This window comes from Chamaea fasciata, unplaced genomic scaffold, assembly GCF_029207755.1.
Source record: "Chamaea fasciata isolate MVZ Bird 193981 ecotype frontalis unplaced genomic scaffold, bChaFas1.0.hap1 SCAF_2, whole genome shotgun sequence".
Taxonomy (NCBI): Eukaryota; Metazoa; Chordata; class Aves; order Passeriformes; family Sylviidae; genus Chamaea; species Chamaea fasciata.
The window spans coordinates 56,760,723-56,778,543 of NW_027094087.1; the positions used below are offsets into that span (position 1 = coordinate 56,760,723).

General features: G+C 38.8%; 1 protein-coding gene across 4 annotated transcripts in view; it reads left to right on the plus strand.

The window, feature by feature from the left end:
• ELF1 (E74 like ETS transcription factor 1) overlaps positions 1 to 16,628 on the plus strand; it is an 87,001-nt gene extending 70,373 nt beyond the window's left edge. For 3 of the 4 annotated variants that reach the window (XM_066176238.1, XM_066176239.1, XM_066176240.1), the window contains exons 6-9: positions 1,321 to 1,404; positions 4,442 to 4,634; positions 5,726 to 6,193; positions 14,929 to 16,628. In XM_066176238.1, coding sequence (XP_066032335.1) covers positions 1,321 to 1,404; positions 4,442 to 4,634; positions 5,726 to 6,193; positions 14,929 to 15,544 — 1,361 coding nt within the window. In that variant the 3' untranslated portion in view covers positions 15,545 to 16,628. The remainder of the gene's footprint in view (positions 1 to 1,320; positions 1,405 to 4,441; positions 4,635 to 5,725; positions 6,194 to 14,928) is intronic. The other variant, XM_066176241.1, reaches the window with a different exon arrangement.
• Positions 16,629 to 17,821: the final 1,193 nt, after the last annotated feature.

The following is a 17,821-nucleotide window of genomic DNA, read 5'->3' on the forward strand; positions in this document are numbered from 1 at the left end:
CTGGAAAGTTAGAGTATATGGGATTGCACAAACCTTTTGGTCTTGCCTCTGTAGAACATCAACTCTTTTGAAATGCAATCAATAGAGAAAAAAAATCTTTAGATTTTTAACTATGGCAATATTCTATCTGAACTAGAAATATGTTTCTCAGAGTCTTGTGGATGCTTAGACTAGTCTACCTCTCAAAAGATTATAGATAATAATATAGGTGATGTCAGCATAGTAATGGGTCACTGCAAAACCTGGTAAGATAAATTCTTATTTCATAAGAAAGTTCTGAAGGTTTCTGATTAATTACATCATCTGTAAAAGCTGCCAATGAAGGGAGTGAGAACTAATAAAAGAATAGGTTCAAGGATTTACATTGAAAAATATTTCAGCCTGACTTAGCTTTTTTGTTCCCTTCTTTGTCGGTAGTTGATTTCTCAACATTTTCAGATGAGTGCTCTTCATTTTTGTAATGAGTTTCAAGTAACTTCTTTCTTTCAGTCTTCCTCACCAGAGAGCCACCATACTTGTGACTTTAAAAACTGGTATTTTTTCAGAGCATGTTACTGGTTCTTCTGATCTTCATAAACAAGTGACTTCCCTTTACCTGCAGCCACTGTAAAAATAGTGTAAATTACAATAGGACTGAAAAGAATGTTGGTTTCAGATGACAGTGTAGTTTGCTGCTGTCAGTGTACACTTGCAATGGATTACACAAGGAGACAAACTTGTTTTGTCCCTAGCTTCCATTTTGGCAATGAGTGAACATGATAGTGCTCTGTATTTTATCTAGTTTTTCCTGTTTAAGCCCTTACACATAATTAATAGCTTATTTTTCTCATCTTGTCTATTTCAAGTGCTCTTAAGACTACCTAAATAGCCACAGAAATTTCCAGTGTACATGGACTTTGAGAAAGGGTAGTCTTTTTTTAAAGTACGATAAGAGCATAGGAGGTCCATCCTGCCATAGAAAAAGAAGTTCAGCACAGAACTTAAATTTCCAACTTACTAGAAAATGAATCTTTTTTGAATTGGAGAAACAAATCTCTTCTCTTTTTAGGTCTTTTTTCTTTTTTCTTTTTTTTCTTTTTTTTCTTTTTTCTTTTTCTTTTTCTTTTTCTTTTTTTCTTTTTCTTTTTCTTTTTCTTTTTCTTTTTCTTTTTCTTTTTCTTTTTCTTTTTCTTTTTCTTTTTCTTTTTCTTTTTCTTTTTCTTTTTCTTTTTCTTTTTCTTTTTCTTTTTCTTTTTCTTTTTCTTTTTCTTTTTCTTTTTCTTTTTCTTTTTCTTTTTCTTTTTCTTTTTCTGCAGTTGACTTACTGGTGATTTATTTCAGGGAAGAAACCAAAACCATCTCGTTCTGAGTCCCCTACTACAACTCCAAACATATCTGTGAAAAAGAAAAACAAAGATGGAAAGGGTAAGTTAAAATAGTTGTCACCAAAATTTTTAGGAGAACATTGTTTCTGAGTGATCTGTAAAAAAAATAATTCACCAGTTCACTTGTGATGTAAACATAGGTCTTATATTCAGGGGTGGTTAACATCTCAAGGCAAGGAAAAGATGAGCACATGAGTTTCCTTGGTGAAATACTCACTTCCTTGGGACAATAATGTATTTGTCACTTTAGTTGCAAGGGTTCTTGGAAACTCTTCAACATCCCTGCAGAGTTTGCTGTCTTTTGAGTCAAGTCTTGGGGAGTGCTTTGCATTATGTTAATGCTTCTTAGGCTGTGGTTATTTTGACAGATAATCTTTGAAAATGTGTTCCATCTGTATGTGTCTAATTCTGCATGAGGCTAACCAAGGCTGCCAGTTGGCAGCAGGAAGTACCAAGTCCTGAATTTTGGAAAAAGTTATAGCACAGCTTGAACACTTGGGCAGAAAACTTGGGGGTTTGATACTTCCATTCCTTCTGTTTTTAAAAGGTAGAAATAAAAATAAATGCCACAATACTGATACAATAAATCATTTGCTCAGCCTGAACTGTTCAGTAGTGCTTGTGAGTTTTGTCAATAACTGGGTTGCTTTGCTGTGGGGTCCAGCACTGCAACCATGCCCAGGCTGGTGTTTGAAGGGAAGGCTGATTCCCAGCCCCAGTGAGCTGTGCTGCACTCAGTGGGAGCTGGAAATGAGCCTCCCCTGTGTCACAAGTGCCTGCTGGTACAACTGGGCACAGATGTGCTTGCATGCATGCAGTACTTGCCAGGACAGCAGCCTAGCCAGTCCTGGACACTGGTGGCAAAAGAATGTTACACTCTTGAGGTCAGGAAAACTTCTACTCTGACAAATGAGTATGTCGGGGTTTTTTTGTTCTTTTGAAGAGGCGTTTTCTGCAATAACAGGAAGAAAATGACAGGAAGAAAAACCTGTTGGCAATCAATAAGTTTTTTACATGTTAATGCCATCAATTTTACATATGCATTGTTGCCTTTTTTTCTAATTAAAACCTGATTTTTACATAAAAATAAAAGGAGTATCAGAGGAACATCCAAGTGGTGCTCCAAATGAAATGATAGAAAATATGGAAACAGCTAGCCACAAAATTAAAACGCGGAAGAGTCTTCTAATAGTTCTGTCGATGATAGCAAGGATACTCCATAATTCACATTTGTCCATTGTTACAAAATTGCTAATTCTGAAGGGAATAAAATGGAGCATGTTGCCTGAAACCACTGCTTGTAATGAAAACCATTTGTTTTGCATTTTTAGGAACACAGAATTGAAGTAAAAAATACATAGTAATGTGACCATCCATGGCAGGGAAGCAGCTAGAAAGTCATAAGAGCTGCCTATCTGTTACCTAGGGGGAACTTGTATGCTAAAATTACAAGCTCTCCATTACATGACACAATGTGTAGAGAAAACTGAATTTTCCACAAATTTCTTTTTCTGCTCTGACTCAGAGGAGGTTAAATATTCTGCCTCTAAGTAAAGCAAACCTTTTTTTTGCAGCGAGTCCTCTCCACAGTGATTTTTAGTGGCTAAGCAGTGACAAATTTTCAGGTTGCCTTGCTGCAGTTGAGCATTTTTAGTCTAGACTACAAGAAAAGCAGCGTGGAGTAGGTGGGAAATGGCTGGGAATGCTCTCACTGCTGTCTGACATTGTGTCTTGCCTAAGCAGTCTGTCTTTGCCTTTGCAGTATCTGAGGGCCAGGAGGCTGGTTTATGTAAGCTGGGAGACATTCGTTGCAAAGGCAGTGTATTTTTTTCTCTAGGAATGCTCATTTTTCAAGCTTCCACCTGCTGAAGAAACTGCTAACATTTTTGTATTGGCAGTGCTGATGACTTTGATGAATATTTGCAAAATATACTTTATAGTATAATATTATAGGATTTTCAATTTTTAAGAGACCTCTTATTGAAAAAGCATTCAGCCTGATGGTCGTTAAAGTTGAAAAAATCTGTTGGGCTAAATTGAAGCTGTGAAAAGAGATCCTGTCACCTTCTGATCTGCTGGGCATCATTTTTTGTGAAACTTCAGCACATGCTATCCATGCTGTTTTTGCACAGCTACTTGTGGGAGGTGATACAAGAAGTTTTTTCATGCTTTCTCAGACTAACAACTAAGAAGCTTATGTGCAGATTCCCAAAAGAACATCAAACACCAAAAGCCTTAAAAAAAAGGCAGAAAAAAGGGTGTCATTAGTTGTATGAGCTTAGACTCCTTAAATGTGGTTTTGGGAAAAAAAAAAGCGAATTTTGTGCTAGTTTTAGGTATTCCCAATCTGTGATTTTAATACTCTTTCTTTATATGTGGTAAACACGGAACAGATGTGATGGATTTCCATATAGAAGTGTTTGTCCCCGCTTGTTTGTAAAATGAAATTTGAAAGTTGTCTACCAGCAAGCACAAGCACTCACTGGATTAAAAAAAATTACTTTTTCTCTACTTTGTTTTTGAAGGTTTGCCTGCCTCAGCACATATCACTGATTGCCCCACATAAATCTCATTGTTAAAGGCAAGGATTTTGTTTAGCCTTTTAAAGGATTATAACACTCACCTCGATTCAGCAAAACATTTAAGCAACAGCTTAATTTCCAGCATTTTTAGGGAACAGAACTGAATATGTTCCTTTTCAAGGTAAAGCAATAGTGACTGCTTCTGTAACTGGATTAGGCAGGAGGGAAATGGGCGCATAGGTGTCTAATGCTGTCTGATGTTGGTGGTCTGAACAGAGTGGCTGTAGCTTACGGAGTGGCTGGGGTATTTGGACACCTAGATTTTGATAACTCACAAGATTATAATAACTTCCCTTCCCATGCCCTTCCATCACTATTTCCTGGTCTTGATGATATATTATAATGTATTTTGTAAAGATATCAGCTTCTTATTTTTAAGATTATTTGCATCATTAATAAAATATGGCCAAATAACTTCTTTTTCTTTCTTCTTCTTCTTCTTTTTTTTTTTTTTTTTTTTTTTTAAATTTTGTTTCTGAAATTCTTTTATTCTAGGAAATACAATTTATCTCTGGGAGTTCTTACTAGCCCTGCTCCAGGACAAAGCTACATGTCCTAAATATATCAAGTGGACTCAAAGAGAGAAGGGCATTTTCAAACTGGTAGATTCCAAAGCTGTGTCCAGGTTGTGGGGAAAACACAAAAACAAACCTGACATGAATTATGAAACAATGGGTAGAGCTCTCAGGTATGTGCATTTTTAATAGTAGACTGTTTTTGTTGCCTTAGTGTTTGTGTACAATAAATGCCTCATCTAATTTGAATAACAGAAAAATCTAGTATTCTATTAGTTTGGGAAATGAAAATGTTATTTCAGCAAAATAAATTATCTAACTAAAAGTAACTGTCACTAACCTCAATTCCAAGTCAATCACCTTCAGTTTCGGCATAAACACTTTTCAGTACTGCTGCAAAACTGCATCTTCACAGTCAGACACAGACAAAGTAAGAGATCGAAGATTTCAAGTGGGGCAAACCTTTTACATAAAATTTGAACCTCTCTTTAAAATAACCTCACCAACATTCATGTGTATTCATTAAATTATTTCTACTTGTTGCACATGATTACATCTCCAATGGAGAATACAGTTTTAGAATTCAGTTCTGGTTTCACTTCTCTGAACTTGTGTGTACAGACAGTTCTAAAACATAGAATTGTGTGCCACTGCCTGTCAGGCTAGGAGTTTTCTCATACATAAAAAATCTGTGCAAAATAAGTGGACAACCATGGAGCTTCAGTCTTATCAGCTGATTGATAACTGGCCAGCTAAGCCATATGCATTTCTTTTCATTTCAGCTCACCTTGGTGTGTGTAATTTCAAGCTGTCCTACTAATTTGTAAATATAACAGAAATAGTGCCCTCCTGTCCTCTTCCCTTTGCTTTGTTGTAGCTAAAATGTCTGCCTGTGTTCACTGGTGAATAAACATGAATTCAGATAACTGAAAGAACTGTAGGAGTCAAAAGGAGAATTGAAAGTTTCATGCAACTTTTTACAGAGTGTGAGTTGATAGCAGATCTGCCAAGTCATGGAATTCTTCTCTTTCTCCTCAGAATTACCTAAGTTGGAAGTTAAAAGGTGCATAAAATACCTATAAAAAAAGTTGTTTGAGAAAAAAAGTATACTATTAAGTTGACCACTTTTTATAATGAAGGAAGTAGACACATGAAGGTTTTTTGACTTGCTGGTGCTGTGTTTGTTTTCTGGGCGTTTTGTTGCTTTGTTTTGTTTTTTGCAAAAAAACCCTGTGTAACTTGATGCTGGGTGCACTTTGAACAGATACTATTACCAAAGAGGAATCCTTGCTAAAGTAGAAGGTCAGCGCCTGGTCTATCAATTTAAAGACATGCCAAAGGATCTCATCTATATTGATGATGAAGATGCGAGCCCTAGCACTGAATCATCAGATTCAACTCTGCTCTCACCTGCTGTGGCCAACAGAAACCAATCAAGCAGAACTAGAGCCTCTGCAAATACAGGAACAAAGGGAGGATCCACCTCAGTGGTGAAAACAGGAAACTCAAAGCCTGCTAAGCTGAAGGAGCAAGTAGAAGTTGTACAGCAGCAGACACCTGGCTTGACTTCAGAAGTTTTGAGGACAATGCAATCTCCACAGCCGGTACAACCCACTCAGCTTTTTCGGACAGTTCATGTAATGCAGCCATTGCAGCCCCTCACAGAAGGACAAGCAGCTGTAACCAGTAATGTTCCAGATGAATCATTAAATTCCTCAGTTCAGAATATAAGGTAAGAAAATGTACAGAAAATAAATATATGAATAATAATAAATTCACTGGATGATGGCTAGACAGACTTGATTCTTTGTTTTGCTTCCAAGAAATGCTAGTCTTCCAGTTTGGCTGAAGTGAAATGATGTCTTTGCAGCCCATCCTAGGAATTTAGAGTTATTACAGCATAATATGACAGGTACACACGTAACTGTGCTGCCCATGGTGGAGGGAAGCTCATCTTTTTCATGGTGTTAGGCCTGATGCATATCATTTAGAAAGGAAAAATATACAACTTTTCTTTAAAATTGCTATTGTCAGTTCTGTCCTACAGCAGAAGCTGTGTTTTCATGTCTGCTTTTACACTGGTGTCTTTGCTTTTGAATGGTGGGTCTGCAAGATACCTTCAAAATTATTTTCCTTCTTGCTTCTTAATTTTTCTTTGTAAGAATTTTTGTCATCTTTTGCATCTTGCAGTTACAAGGAAAAGCTCCACATTACCTGCTCTAGCATTTTGCTGCTGTTACAAGAACAAGTTCTTCTGATTGTAAGAAACAATTAACAGAATAATCCTCTGGAAGCTATGCATCTGCAGACATTTGGGAGACAGTCATGCTTTCATGCTTAATTTGTGAGTCAGCTGGCTAACTCTACACTTCAGATAAGCATCATGACTCTTTTGCACCTGCACCGGAGTACGGGTAGCAGGAGTAGCAGGATTTACTTGTAAAATGGACAAGGACAATATAGTAAAAGAAAAGCAGTACAGACATAATTAAGGGCAGCTGAAGAATAATACTAAACATGAATGGGGGAAAGTTCAGCAATTTGCTGAGTTAAATCACTCTAGGCTAGACCTACACTAGCTTATGGATCACAAACAATATCAGTGGTATCGATGGCCTAAAGAATGTTAACAACAAACAGAAGTATCTGTAAGACTTAAGGCAGGCAAGAGTCCAGCCTAACATTTGGAGAACTATTCAGTGACATTATGGCATCCAATTATTGCAATACAGTACTTCCCAGTCAGACGTTGGGTAATAAGCTAAGGGAAAAAAACAGTAGAGATGATACATGTGTGAAGTTCAAATGAAACAGAAGCCTTAAATCCTTAGAGTTTTGTATTACATTGATTCACATCCATTGTTTTTAACCAGAACATTATTCCATGAAGTCTCTAACTGTATTTAGACAAGATGACAAAATGAAGGTGTTATAAAAGAAGCATCAAACCTTTTCAAAATGGTATAGAAGTACTGCTGATTAAGAAAGTTGATACTGAAGGGTCTGAGCAGTTAGCATGAAAATTAAAACTACAATCCAGACTTTCTTGGTGTGCTTTTAACCAGGTTGGGACAAGCTGCAAAATAGGTGCTGATGAGTCCTGTGCAATAGACACTGCCCATTTCAGGCTCTCAAAATGCAATTTATGATAGCTGTATTTCTGCTCAGCTTCAAAGGGCAAGTTTCAAATAGTTGAGGTAGAATCACACACTGAACATTTTTGAGGGTGTATGTTGTAGGTCTTGTTTTATATTATAAGGCTGAAACAGAAGTTTATTCAGACAGCTGTAAATCCTAGGCAGATGAATGTGTTTGTGTACACATTCTGAATTGCTGCAGCAGGGCTTCCTTAAGGGCTGAAATGAATGGTTTGCATGATTTGAAAATGTACAGCAGGTATGATTGCCATTGTAGACTAAGAATTGACAAACATTCTGATGTATACACACTCTGTGGGGTTGTGGTTAGAGTCACTTTATATGTGGGAAGCATGAGGACAAATAGCAGCTTTGGTTGGCAGTTGCTGTTCAGTGGCTGGGGCTTGTAAATAGTCAAGATCATTTGGGCAAAACAGCAGCCAGGATCTGGTAATGATCCTCAAAAGGTTTTCTGATGCATACTGGTTAATGGTTGGACTCTGCCTTGAAGCATGGACATCTTGAACCCATATAATTTGTCTTACACAATTTAGTTTCTAAAGTTTTACTCATGTAAATGTTCATCCCTCTTCTTCATGGGAATAAATGTTTTTCCCTCTGCAGCAATTTGCTTCTGTTCTTTCAGCAATTTTCTTCTGTGAGAAGAAAAACATAATAAAGAAAATATTGAGCATCTTTGAGGTCAGAACAATTAGTTTCCCAGCACTTAACTATAGCCTTCAGAGAATGTTTGAATGTGCATCTTCTCTGCTCAGGGACTTGGTAAAAGAATCATACTTGAAGATTGTTGTGAAGTACTTGTGTCATCGTCCCTGACCTGCACTAGGCAGCACTGCCTGGTACAGATCACTCCCAAAGCATCACAGGGAGAGTGTTGCAGCCCAAGGCTCAAGTTCCCCAAGGCCTTTTGGCATTTCTCAAAGGAATGGGCATGTGCTGTAAATCTGTGGTTGGCTCTTCACGGGACAGTCAGTGACTTCTTTTACAGCTGCACAAAGCTTGTGTCTTACTCTGAAGTGGAAAGGTCTTGGCTTTTGGTTGGCTTTTGATGTGCTTTTTGGACAAGTTTTGGTGCTGCTCTGTGAAAGGGAGACAAGAAGTATTACTTACAAAGGATAAAAGTCTCTTCAGCCCCAGTGCTTAAACAGAAAGGCTGTGATGTGCTAACTGAGGCTTGGGAAACAGGGCAGGAGCAAGGTCAGGTCAAGCAAACTGGGTTTTGCTGACTGAGGAAAACATCTAGTATCCCCAGTGGGAATATTTGAAATTGTAAATGCACTGCTGTTGTGCAGGTCTAACTGTTCTAGCTCACTGTATGCAAGCACAGTAACTGCAGACTCCAGTCATGCAACTGGTAGCCGAGTTTAGTACCACGCATTTTCACTGAGAAGACAAAACCAAAAATACCTCTCTAGATGAGCATTTTATTGCATACCTTTTCTGATGAGCCAGCTTTTTTTTTTTTTTTAATAAGGAAGAAAAAGTTTCTTTGATTTTCGTGCTTGTAAGATTAACAGAATAACTGTCACAGGTTAACCAGCACACCTGGATTATTGGAGTAAATGTGTTTTATCTGGGAATTAGGAGGCACTGGCTTGGGATTCAGCTCTGTGTACATTGGCTCATTCTGAGCATTAAAGGACATTTTTTCTGTTGCTGCAGAAAGTGCTTATCTCCTGTTGGCCTAGTGACATACCTTGCCCAGGGCATCCTACAGGACTGAAAGGTGCCTGTGTTTGGACAAGTAAATTTCTCCTTTAAATGATGAGGACTACAGATAAAGAGAGATGCATTTTCATTTCCCTTTAATTTAGAGTACTAGTGATTTAAGATGGAGTGGAAAGAGATTCTTATGTTACTTACCGTTCAGAGAATATCATATATGGAGTAATTTTAAGTTATATGTCTGTCTCTGTTATTGGCTGCATGGGACATGGCTGAACCTTCTAGCTGGCAGCTCTGTATACCAAGAAACTTGCAATTAGCTGACTTCTGACAGACCCTGTGCAATGTTTTAGCACGCTTCAGGTTTTAATCTGTTTCTGTCAAAATTCAGCTTACTGTTTCTTTTCTGTACTTGCAACTTGTCATTGTGATAGCTCGGACAGAGCATGTTAGAAGACCAGAATCCTGACTCAGTTCTGTACCTGGGGGAAAGCTAATACAGGCCACAGAGGACCAATGGGATATGCTGTATTCACTTCTGAATGAGAGAACCTTGTCATGATGAATCAGCCACAGTTTTCCTCTTGCAAGGCAGAAAATTACTTCTGAAGGTGACACGAGCATGGATTGCAGTGACAGGATCCTGATTGAAGAGGAGGAGAAAGTAACTGATCATGAATCGTGTTTTTTCAGGGCATGAGCATTCTGTGTAAGAAAAAGAATTTGCCGACACCGTGTATTGGTCCCAGTAAGCAGAGTCAATTGCCTTTGAAGGTCACTTGTACCTAAGCAAACACATGCTTTCTGCTGTTGTTCCATAATCTGTTTCTGTGTCCAGGCTGTGATGCTTTGGTGGTCTGACTGCAGCAATGCTGATGCTGAAAAAAAAAATTGTCTAGCAGGAGTTTATCAACTCTGAAAATACGACAGCTGCTATTTCAAATGAAATGTCCTCGTCTCATACCTTATATAGACATTTTCTTGTTGCACAGTGAATGTCACCATTATTTTCTGTAATCATCCTTCACACCTTATCTCTATTGACTTTGCTCAAGCTCACATAACCCCACAGACACAGGGAAGCAGTCTGGCACTGAGAACCAGTCCTACTGAGACTTTGCAATGATCATCTGCTTTCAGTCCCTTTTTCTTGAATAAGAGCAAGAGTCCCATCTGCATGATGTCAGCTAGTGTTGTAGCCCATCACTCCTGTGCCATTTCTATAGGTCTCCTGAAAAAAAACCATCACAGATGTAAGTCTTGGTAAAGGGCTCCCTAGGTCTCCCTGGGACTTAATGGGGAATATGGGCAAAAGAGGACGATGCCAGCTGAAGACTTACAGATAATCAGAAACAACTTCTGAAGACCTTCCTTTGATTTGCTACCATGGGTGCACGTGCTTTGCTTCTGTCACTGCTCTAAAGGCAAGCCTGCAGTTTTAAAAGCTCTCCAGCACACTGACTAGTAGGTGTTGTTGGATCTGGCTCACTGCTGCCATAGCCTTCCCCAAAGGAAGGGAAAGGGACTGTTGTTACAAAGAGCTCATCCCTGTAATCTCTTAAGTGAAGGCTTGACTGCAATCCAGTTTCAGGTTGGTTAGAAAAATGTCCTTCCTGAGGGAGGTGCTGGTCAGAAGTAGGCTGATGTGCTCCTAGTGGGCTTCTACAAAAAACTGTGATTTAGCTTACAACAGGGTGTGTGTTTCAGAACACATTTCCAATATGGACAACTTCTATCACAGCAAAGACTTTGGTTATAACCAAACATTTTGATTTTCCTCTAGCTGAAGAAGATATTTTCTTAAGCCCACTTCCGATTTAATTTTTGAGATATGCAAGAAGGCAGGTGCCTATTGACAGAAAGTACTACAGTGTCATCTAATCAGATTAATTTTGTTTCTGCACAATAAGAAGATATCCATAGGACCTCTCCTTCCATGCTTTGGCACTGCTGAAAGAGGTGGAGGTTCTGCAGCTCTGTTAGTAGCAAAGTTCCTGAGATTCAAATCAGGTGACTGTGCAGTTTTGAAAAATTCTGGAAAGAAGACTGTTAGACTTTGTAGTTCAGTGAAAAGGACACCTTGAGAATTGAGTCCTCTGCCTCTGTTCTCTCTTACCTCTCTCTATGTATAATTTCTTAATATTGCTTTGTTTCATTTTATTACTGTGCTGTGAAATACTTGGTTTACTTTGGCTTGCAGCTTCAACAGTTTTGGTATCTTCTCCATATCACAATTTCACATAAATTATTGTAAATAAACTTGTTTTTCTTCCCTGTCACTATTTACCTCTTGATGAGCTAATAAGATATTGCACAATTCTAGGGCATTAACAATAAAAAATGGCCCAAGAAATAGATGGTAATTTTCTGCCAAACTAAAATGATTTCAGAATTTTTGTCATTCTTTTCTCAGTTGTAATCAGATTGTTTTATGGCAGCATTTCCTTTCCATCACTGTTGCTCAATGTTCTTGTTCTTTTTGAAACCTCAGCAGCAACTTTAAAAATAATCACTCAAAAGATCTGTACATTAGAGAAAAAAGGCTTTGAACAAAATGCAGTGAAATTCAGAAACGTGGCAAAATACAGACTTAAGAGCATCCAAAATAGTGTAGCCCAGTGTTAATAAATCATCTTAATTATTGTGTGCTTTTTTTTTGTAAAACAGACAAAATGATTAACCAAGCTGTATCTTTTCCAATTGTATTTGAAGCAAATTGTTTAGGCAAATAGATTTTTAGTTAGTAATCAGCTTTAACAATTAGGGCAAATGTCTTGCTTGGCACCATTAGCATAAATAAATATTTGTGGTGTGTTTGTACAGACACCTGCTGCATGCTTCCCTTGCAGCAAGTTCACACTGTCTGGGTATGCATATATGTGTATGTACAGGTTGATATATGTGTGTCTCATATATTTGTATCTTGGCTGATGGAGAAGACAACACATCTGGAGTAAACCTCAGGCATGGGACTGCCTTTCAAGAGAAATAAAATAGCTTAAGATTAATATGCAGGTACTAATTACAGTGTGCTGAGGCAAATGGTCTGCTTTTGTCTCTCAGAGCTGTTGCTCCTAGCACTTTGCAGATACTTGCATTGATTAGATGCAGTTCACAGATTTTGAGCTTGTCCTTTAAAGCCACTTGGCAGATAGCAGCTTTTATTTTTACAAAACAACTACAGAACAAGGAAGTAGCTTCAAGGTAATACTTGGAGGGCTTACCAGCACAGACTAGCAGCTTCAGCCCCAACTTTAAAAATTGTAGCTATTGAGTTGTTCTTAATACTGCAAACTCAGGTAAGTTTCTTTGTGAATTAAAGAACTGACTTGGTATCGATTCTGATACTTTTGATGCTTTTCTAATGGCAAGTGGGCTCAGTTATTTCTCCTTCGCAGCTGTTCTACTTGCATTGCTGGTGTCTGTAGACTTTTCCTGGGTTGAGCTGTACCTATCTGACATTTTCTTTTTATTGCAAGTTTATTTAACTGTAGGTAGTTTACTTTTTAATTTTTTTTTTAAAGAACCTAGTGGATGCCCTCATCCTGTTGCTACTTCTGACACAGACATTAGTGACTTTACTGTCAAGGTCCCAGGGGGATTCCTGGGGCAAGAAATAAGTTAGCACTGTTAACCCTTAGGAGACTTGATATGATCCTTGGTACTGTCATTCTGAGCCTTGCACTTTGGGCTTGGTTGTTGGTATTTGCTGTGCCAGTAACAAGCTCTCCAGAAGTTTGAAAGAAAGAAGCAATCACTCTAGCTGATGCTTCGCCTTCAACCAGCCCCATTTCCGTGAACTTCTTCCTTGGGATTTCTTGGCAAGAATTTGAATTTGGTTTGCTGTAGCAGCATTGCTGGGCACTGCAACTGTCTTTCTTGGGAGGAAGAGAAAGCTACAGATGGAAATTTTGTTTCTTGTATTACCAAGCCATATAGAAACGGGGCAAAAGATTGCCTGCAGCAGGGACTGGCAGCTTGAGAATGCTCAGGGAAGCACCCACGTGCTCTGAGCCCGATACCAGCAGGGTTACTTGGCCTGCTCTTGCCAGAGTAGTCTTTGGAGCTCAGCTAGAGGCCTTTCCCAGAGGACTGCACTGAGTTGGACACGAGAAGTCCTCTACATATATTCCTGCACTTGTCTGTTGGCTGCACTAAGAAAGGGGGTGTGCAGCTCCCTGTGTGGTTGGACTATGGCCAGCAGCAGCATCTGCATCCACATCCACATCCACGTAGTCCCATAGCTTCAGCACCACCTAAATCCTGCTTTGGTAAGCTTTTTGTTGCAACTGTGGTAGCCAGAGTATGGTTTTAAATTGAAGTTTTGAATATGCTGAATTTTATTGGACTGGTCAGTGGCTCAATGCTGACATGTAGACTTTCACAGAGCTGTGAAAAGTAAATTCTATATGGGTAGAAGGACTGTAGAATGGAGGACATTCCACAGTTGATGTATGGCAGGCAATCCTTACAGCATATTTGAGGTCCAGTCTTCAGAAAGAAGAGCGGGCAATATTGTGCATGGATGTGAAAGTACGAATGTTGACAGTAAATTGCTTTCCATCTAAAGTGATTTCAGCAGGGGTAGAAATAAGCTAGGAGATGGAGATAGTTTTATTCTATTTTTGAGAAAACTCAAGGGAGAGCTTAAGATTAAAAAGGGGGAGGAGGGCAGACAGGACTAAACATTGAAGAGAAGCAGGAAGACTGGAGAGAACTCTGCATGACAAACAGAAGGAAAGAAAGATTGCCAGAGACAGCGTGGCACGGTGGCATGGAACAAGCTGTGGCAGGGTCTCAAAGCAGTTACCCTTCCCTTCCTCTCTCTCTCCCCTGGTAACCATTTATGTTTCCTGGGGTTTTTGTTTTGTTTTAATTTGTGTGCCTGGAGAGTGTTTCCATGTTTAACTCACCACTGTGTACTGCATTAGCTGTGTATTCCAGCAGTACAACTCTTAATCCTCTAATGTTGTCCCCACAGCTCTACATCTATTGACAGTAATGTAGTTCCCAAGTCTGCAACTGATGGAATCACCCCTAACTTAAAATGATGTTTTGGAAGCAGGTTCTGATTAGTTGTTTTACCAGAAAGTGTGTGTGAGCCTGGCAGACAGAGAACTCTGTGTCCTGGGAGTGTGGCAAGGTTGTGCCCAGACACTGCTACTATGTGGATACTTTTGAATATAGTTAAATATATATGTGGATGTCAGGACAATCAAGGCCTGACTTGCAAATTATTTGGGCTCGTGATTTATTAATTACTTGGTGTAATTTTTGAAACTGATGGCAGACATCTAGTGGGTTGTGCTTTTGATGTTGGTCAGTGCTTGAGATGGAGGTCTTGGATGTTATTCCCGGGTTTCCTGGTGAACCAGTGAATGTCTCAAAAAGGCAGGCTGTTCGCCTTGGTGATGGCAGTATTGTTCATGCGGGGTACCTTTACTTTGGGAACCATCTTGCTGAATTCAGGGGTCAGGTCCAGGTCTTGTTTTATTAGGAGAGATTCTGCTACCTCTTTTGGAAATGTTGGGTAAATTAAATGTTTATGATGCCAATTTTTTTTTTTTTCCGTAGTAAATCTATAATTATTTTTTCAAAATTCAGTATGGAAGTGTTCTGACCCAATAATCTTCTCTTATCTTAGCAGGACTTTACAGACTCCAACCCAGGTTCCAGTGGTTGTTTCTCCTGGAAATCAGCAGCTGCATACTGTAACACTCCAGACAGTGCCTCTTACTACAGTGATAGCCAGCACAGATCCAGCCTCAGTAACAGCAGCACAGAAATTCATTTTACAAGCCATTCCTACTTCCCAGCCCATGACGGTTCTTAAAGAAAACATCATGCTGCAGTCTCAGAAGCCAGTCTCGCCTCCTTCCTCGATTGTGCTGAGCCCAGCACAAGTTCAGCAGGTGCTCACCAGCAGCGTGCAGACAGTTTGCAATGGAACAGCCAACATGGCTTCATCCCCATCCTTCAGTGCCACCACCCCCGTGGTGACGTTCTCGCCCAGCAGCTCACAGGTAGTGTCTCAGCCATCGGGCACGGTGATCACTTCGGTCATTAAAGCACCAGACACGAAGCAGGGTGGCCTACAAGAAGAGGAAAAGGAGGAGAGTGACAAAGTAGAAGATACTGAGCAGTCAGAGCAGAGATTCCAGCAGCAGCCATTTGTGATGGTAGTGTCCAGTGCGAATAATTTCCCATCTGACGTACAAGTGAAGCAAGAAAATGAGCCATTGGAACCCAATTTGTATTGATAATTATATAATTGAAAAAAAAAAAAAAAAATAAGACCCTGTGGATGATTATTTTCATAAATGTGATGGGACCTTTTCAGTTATGTATATATGATTTGATTCTGAAGCATGATGTTGCAAAGCTACTTAATTTCTGCAGGTAATTCTTAGAATTCATGCTTTAGGATGGATTTTGATTTTCTGTTAACTGCTAAATGTTATCATATAAATAAAATTACATATTACTCATATTTCAAAGTACAGGCATGAAGGAACATGCTTTTTCTGCTATGAAGACTTTCTCCTGGGGTTGTTGGCCAAAGTTTCAAACTTCTCTCTTATTTTGTTGTCAGTCTGTTGCCGATTTAAATTACAGTAATGTTATTGTAACCTTTTCTGTTTAATCTGTATGTGTATCACCTTTGGAAGCAGCAGTTAGTTTTAGTAAGACAGTTTCATTCCATGTGTCTGAATTTTTATGATCGAGTATCTGTTTCGTATCAGTGAATGACATCAGTTTTAGACTTTGATAACCAGGTATCCTCTTGCATTTTTTGCAGCACAAGCTCTTGTGTGTGCAAAAATGAATATACACTCCTATTGAGAGTACTCGAAACATATATTCCAGTAATGGACAATGCCATGTCTATATTTTATATGAAAAACATAAGATATATTTAATTACAGAAGCTAAAGCATCACTACAGGTGCAAATGTTTCATGCCATTTTTGCAACTATGAAGCTTAACAATCTTGCTTTCTACTTCAGATTATTTTGTAAGGGGGGAGGGAAATTAAATATATATACAATTTATGCAGGTTTTTGGAGATTAATACTGCTAAGAGTTCTTGTTTTTGATTGTAAATACTGTATATTCAATGTTGCAGGGAAGTTTTTTCAGCTAATTTTTTCCATACAAATTTTTGATAGATGCAAATAAGATCAACAAGATCGTTATGTTTAGAGGTCTAATGTTATATGTATTCATATTACTGAGTGACTTTGTATTTAAAGACAAATTTTTAAATGATGGAGCCCATTGAACCTTGGGTCCTTCTTTTGTATTTTAATTGGTTTATTATGAAAATAAATCAAATGGAAAACATTTTTCTGTATTTACTCTGAAGTATTTTTTATTATGATAATGTTTTGGCAATCATCATAAATAACTAAAATACACTGAGAAACAGGACAAGGTGATTAGTCAGTATGGGTCTGTGGTGAAACATGAGCAATTCACAAATCACTTCTGAACAGACTTGAACACAGCCAGTGTGCTGTCAGTATCCTTTGAAACAGCAGTAATGTATGTTTTTGTAGCTGAACTGAAGGTTGAGCTACATCCAGGAACTGGACTTAAACTTCTCCTTTTCCATCACTTCCCAGTACATTACAGACAAACAACACAAAATCTCGAGTGTAATTTGCAAAGGTTGTTGTAGCTTGTATGATGCAACTGACAGCCCAAACTATTAGGGCTTCAAAAACTTGCATGTGACAGTGTCTAAGGAGAGGATAAGTTGATAAATACGATGCCTGGTATTATGATTCTATCAGTATAAAATGAAAGGGAATTACTTTCTATGATTGAATTAATGTTGGAGTTTTCTTGATTGGTTGGTAAGGTTAAATACAACTTTAAGCACTAGTACTAGAAAAACTAATAGGAGCAGAACTGTGGCAGAGAGAGTATGGTCTTGCTGCTTGACAGAACTGCAAACTGTTGAACAAGCAGTTCTCTGCCACAGCTGGCATGTTAATTCAATGTTTCTTCCCTCTGACCCTTCGCAGTCAGGCTTCCACCTGCAAACTCGGCACCTCACCCCACTTACAGGAAGGCTTGTCATACCCACACCAGTGGCTGTTTATCTGGCAGTGCTCCCTGCAGCTGGGGAGTGCTGGCAATATCTTCAGGAATGTGGATAAGCATCTTGGAAGTGTATCTGGTAACAGTCCTCATCCCGAGGGCTCTGTTAGATTGACCGAAGCACTGGAGAGGGAGGCTAGTTTTTTAAATCAAACTATAAAACAGGGATCTTTTCCTATACTACAAGTATTTCATAATTCTAGGAAACCTGAAGTGATAATGCTTGACTGACATTAGTGTTTTTAGATACAGGGAAGTTGCTTTGGTGTTTACTGGAAATGTTGGGGGCGGGGAACTGAACCATGAGGTTACAGCTTCACCAACAAAACTTCATGCCATAGATGCAGCTATTACACATGGAAAATGATTTGTCAGTTTCGTTTATGTCAGTGGAGAAAATCTCCAGCAGCAGTAATGTGTTTCAGCAGCA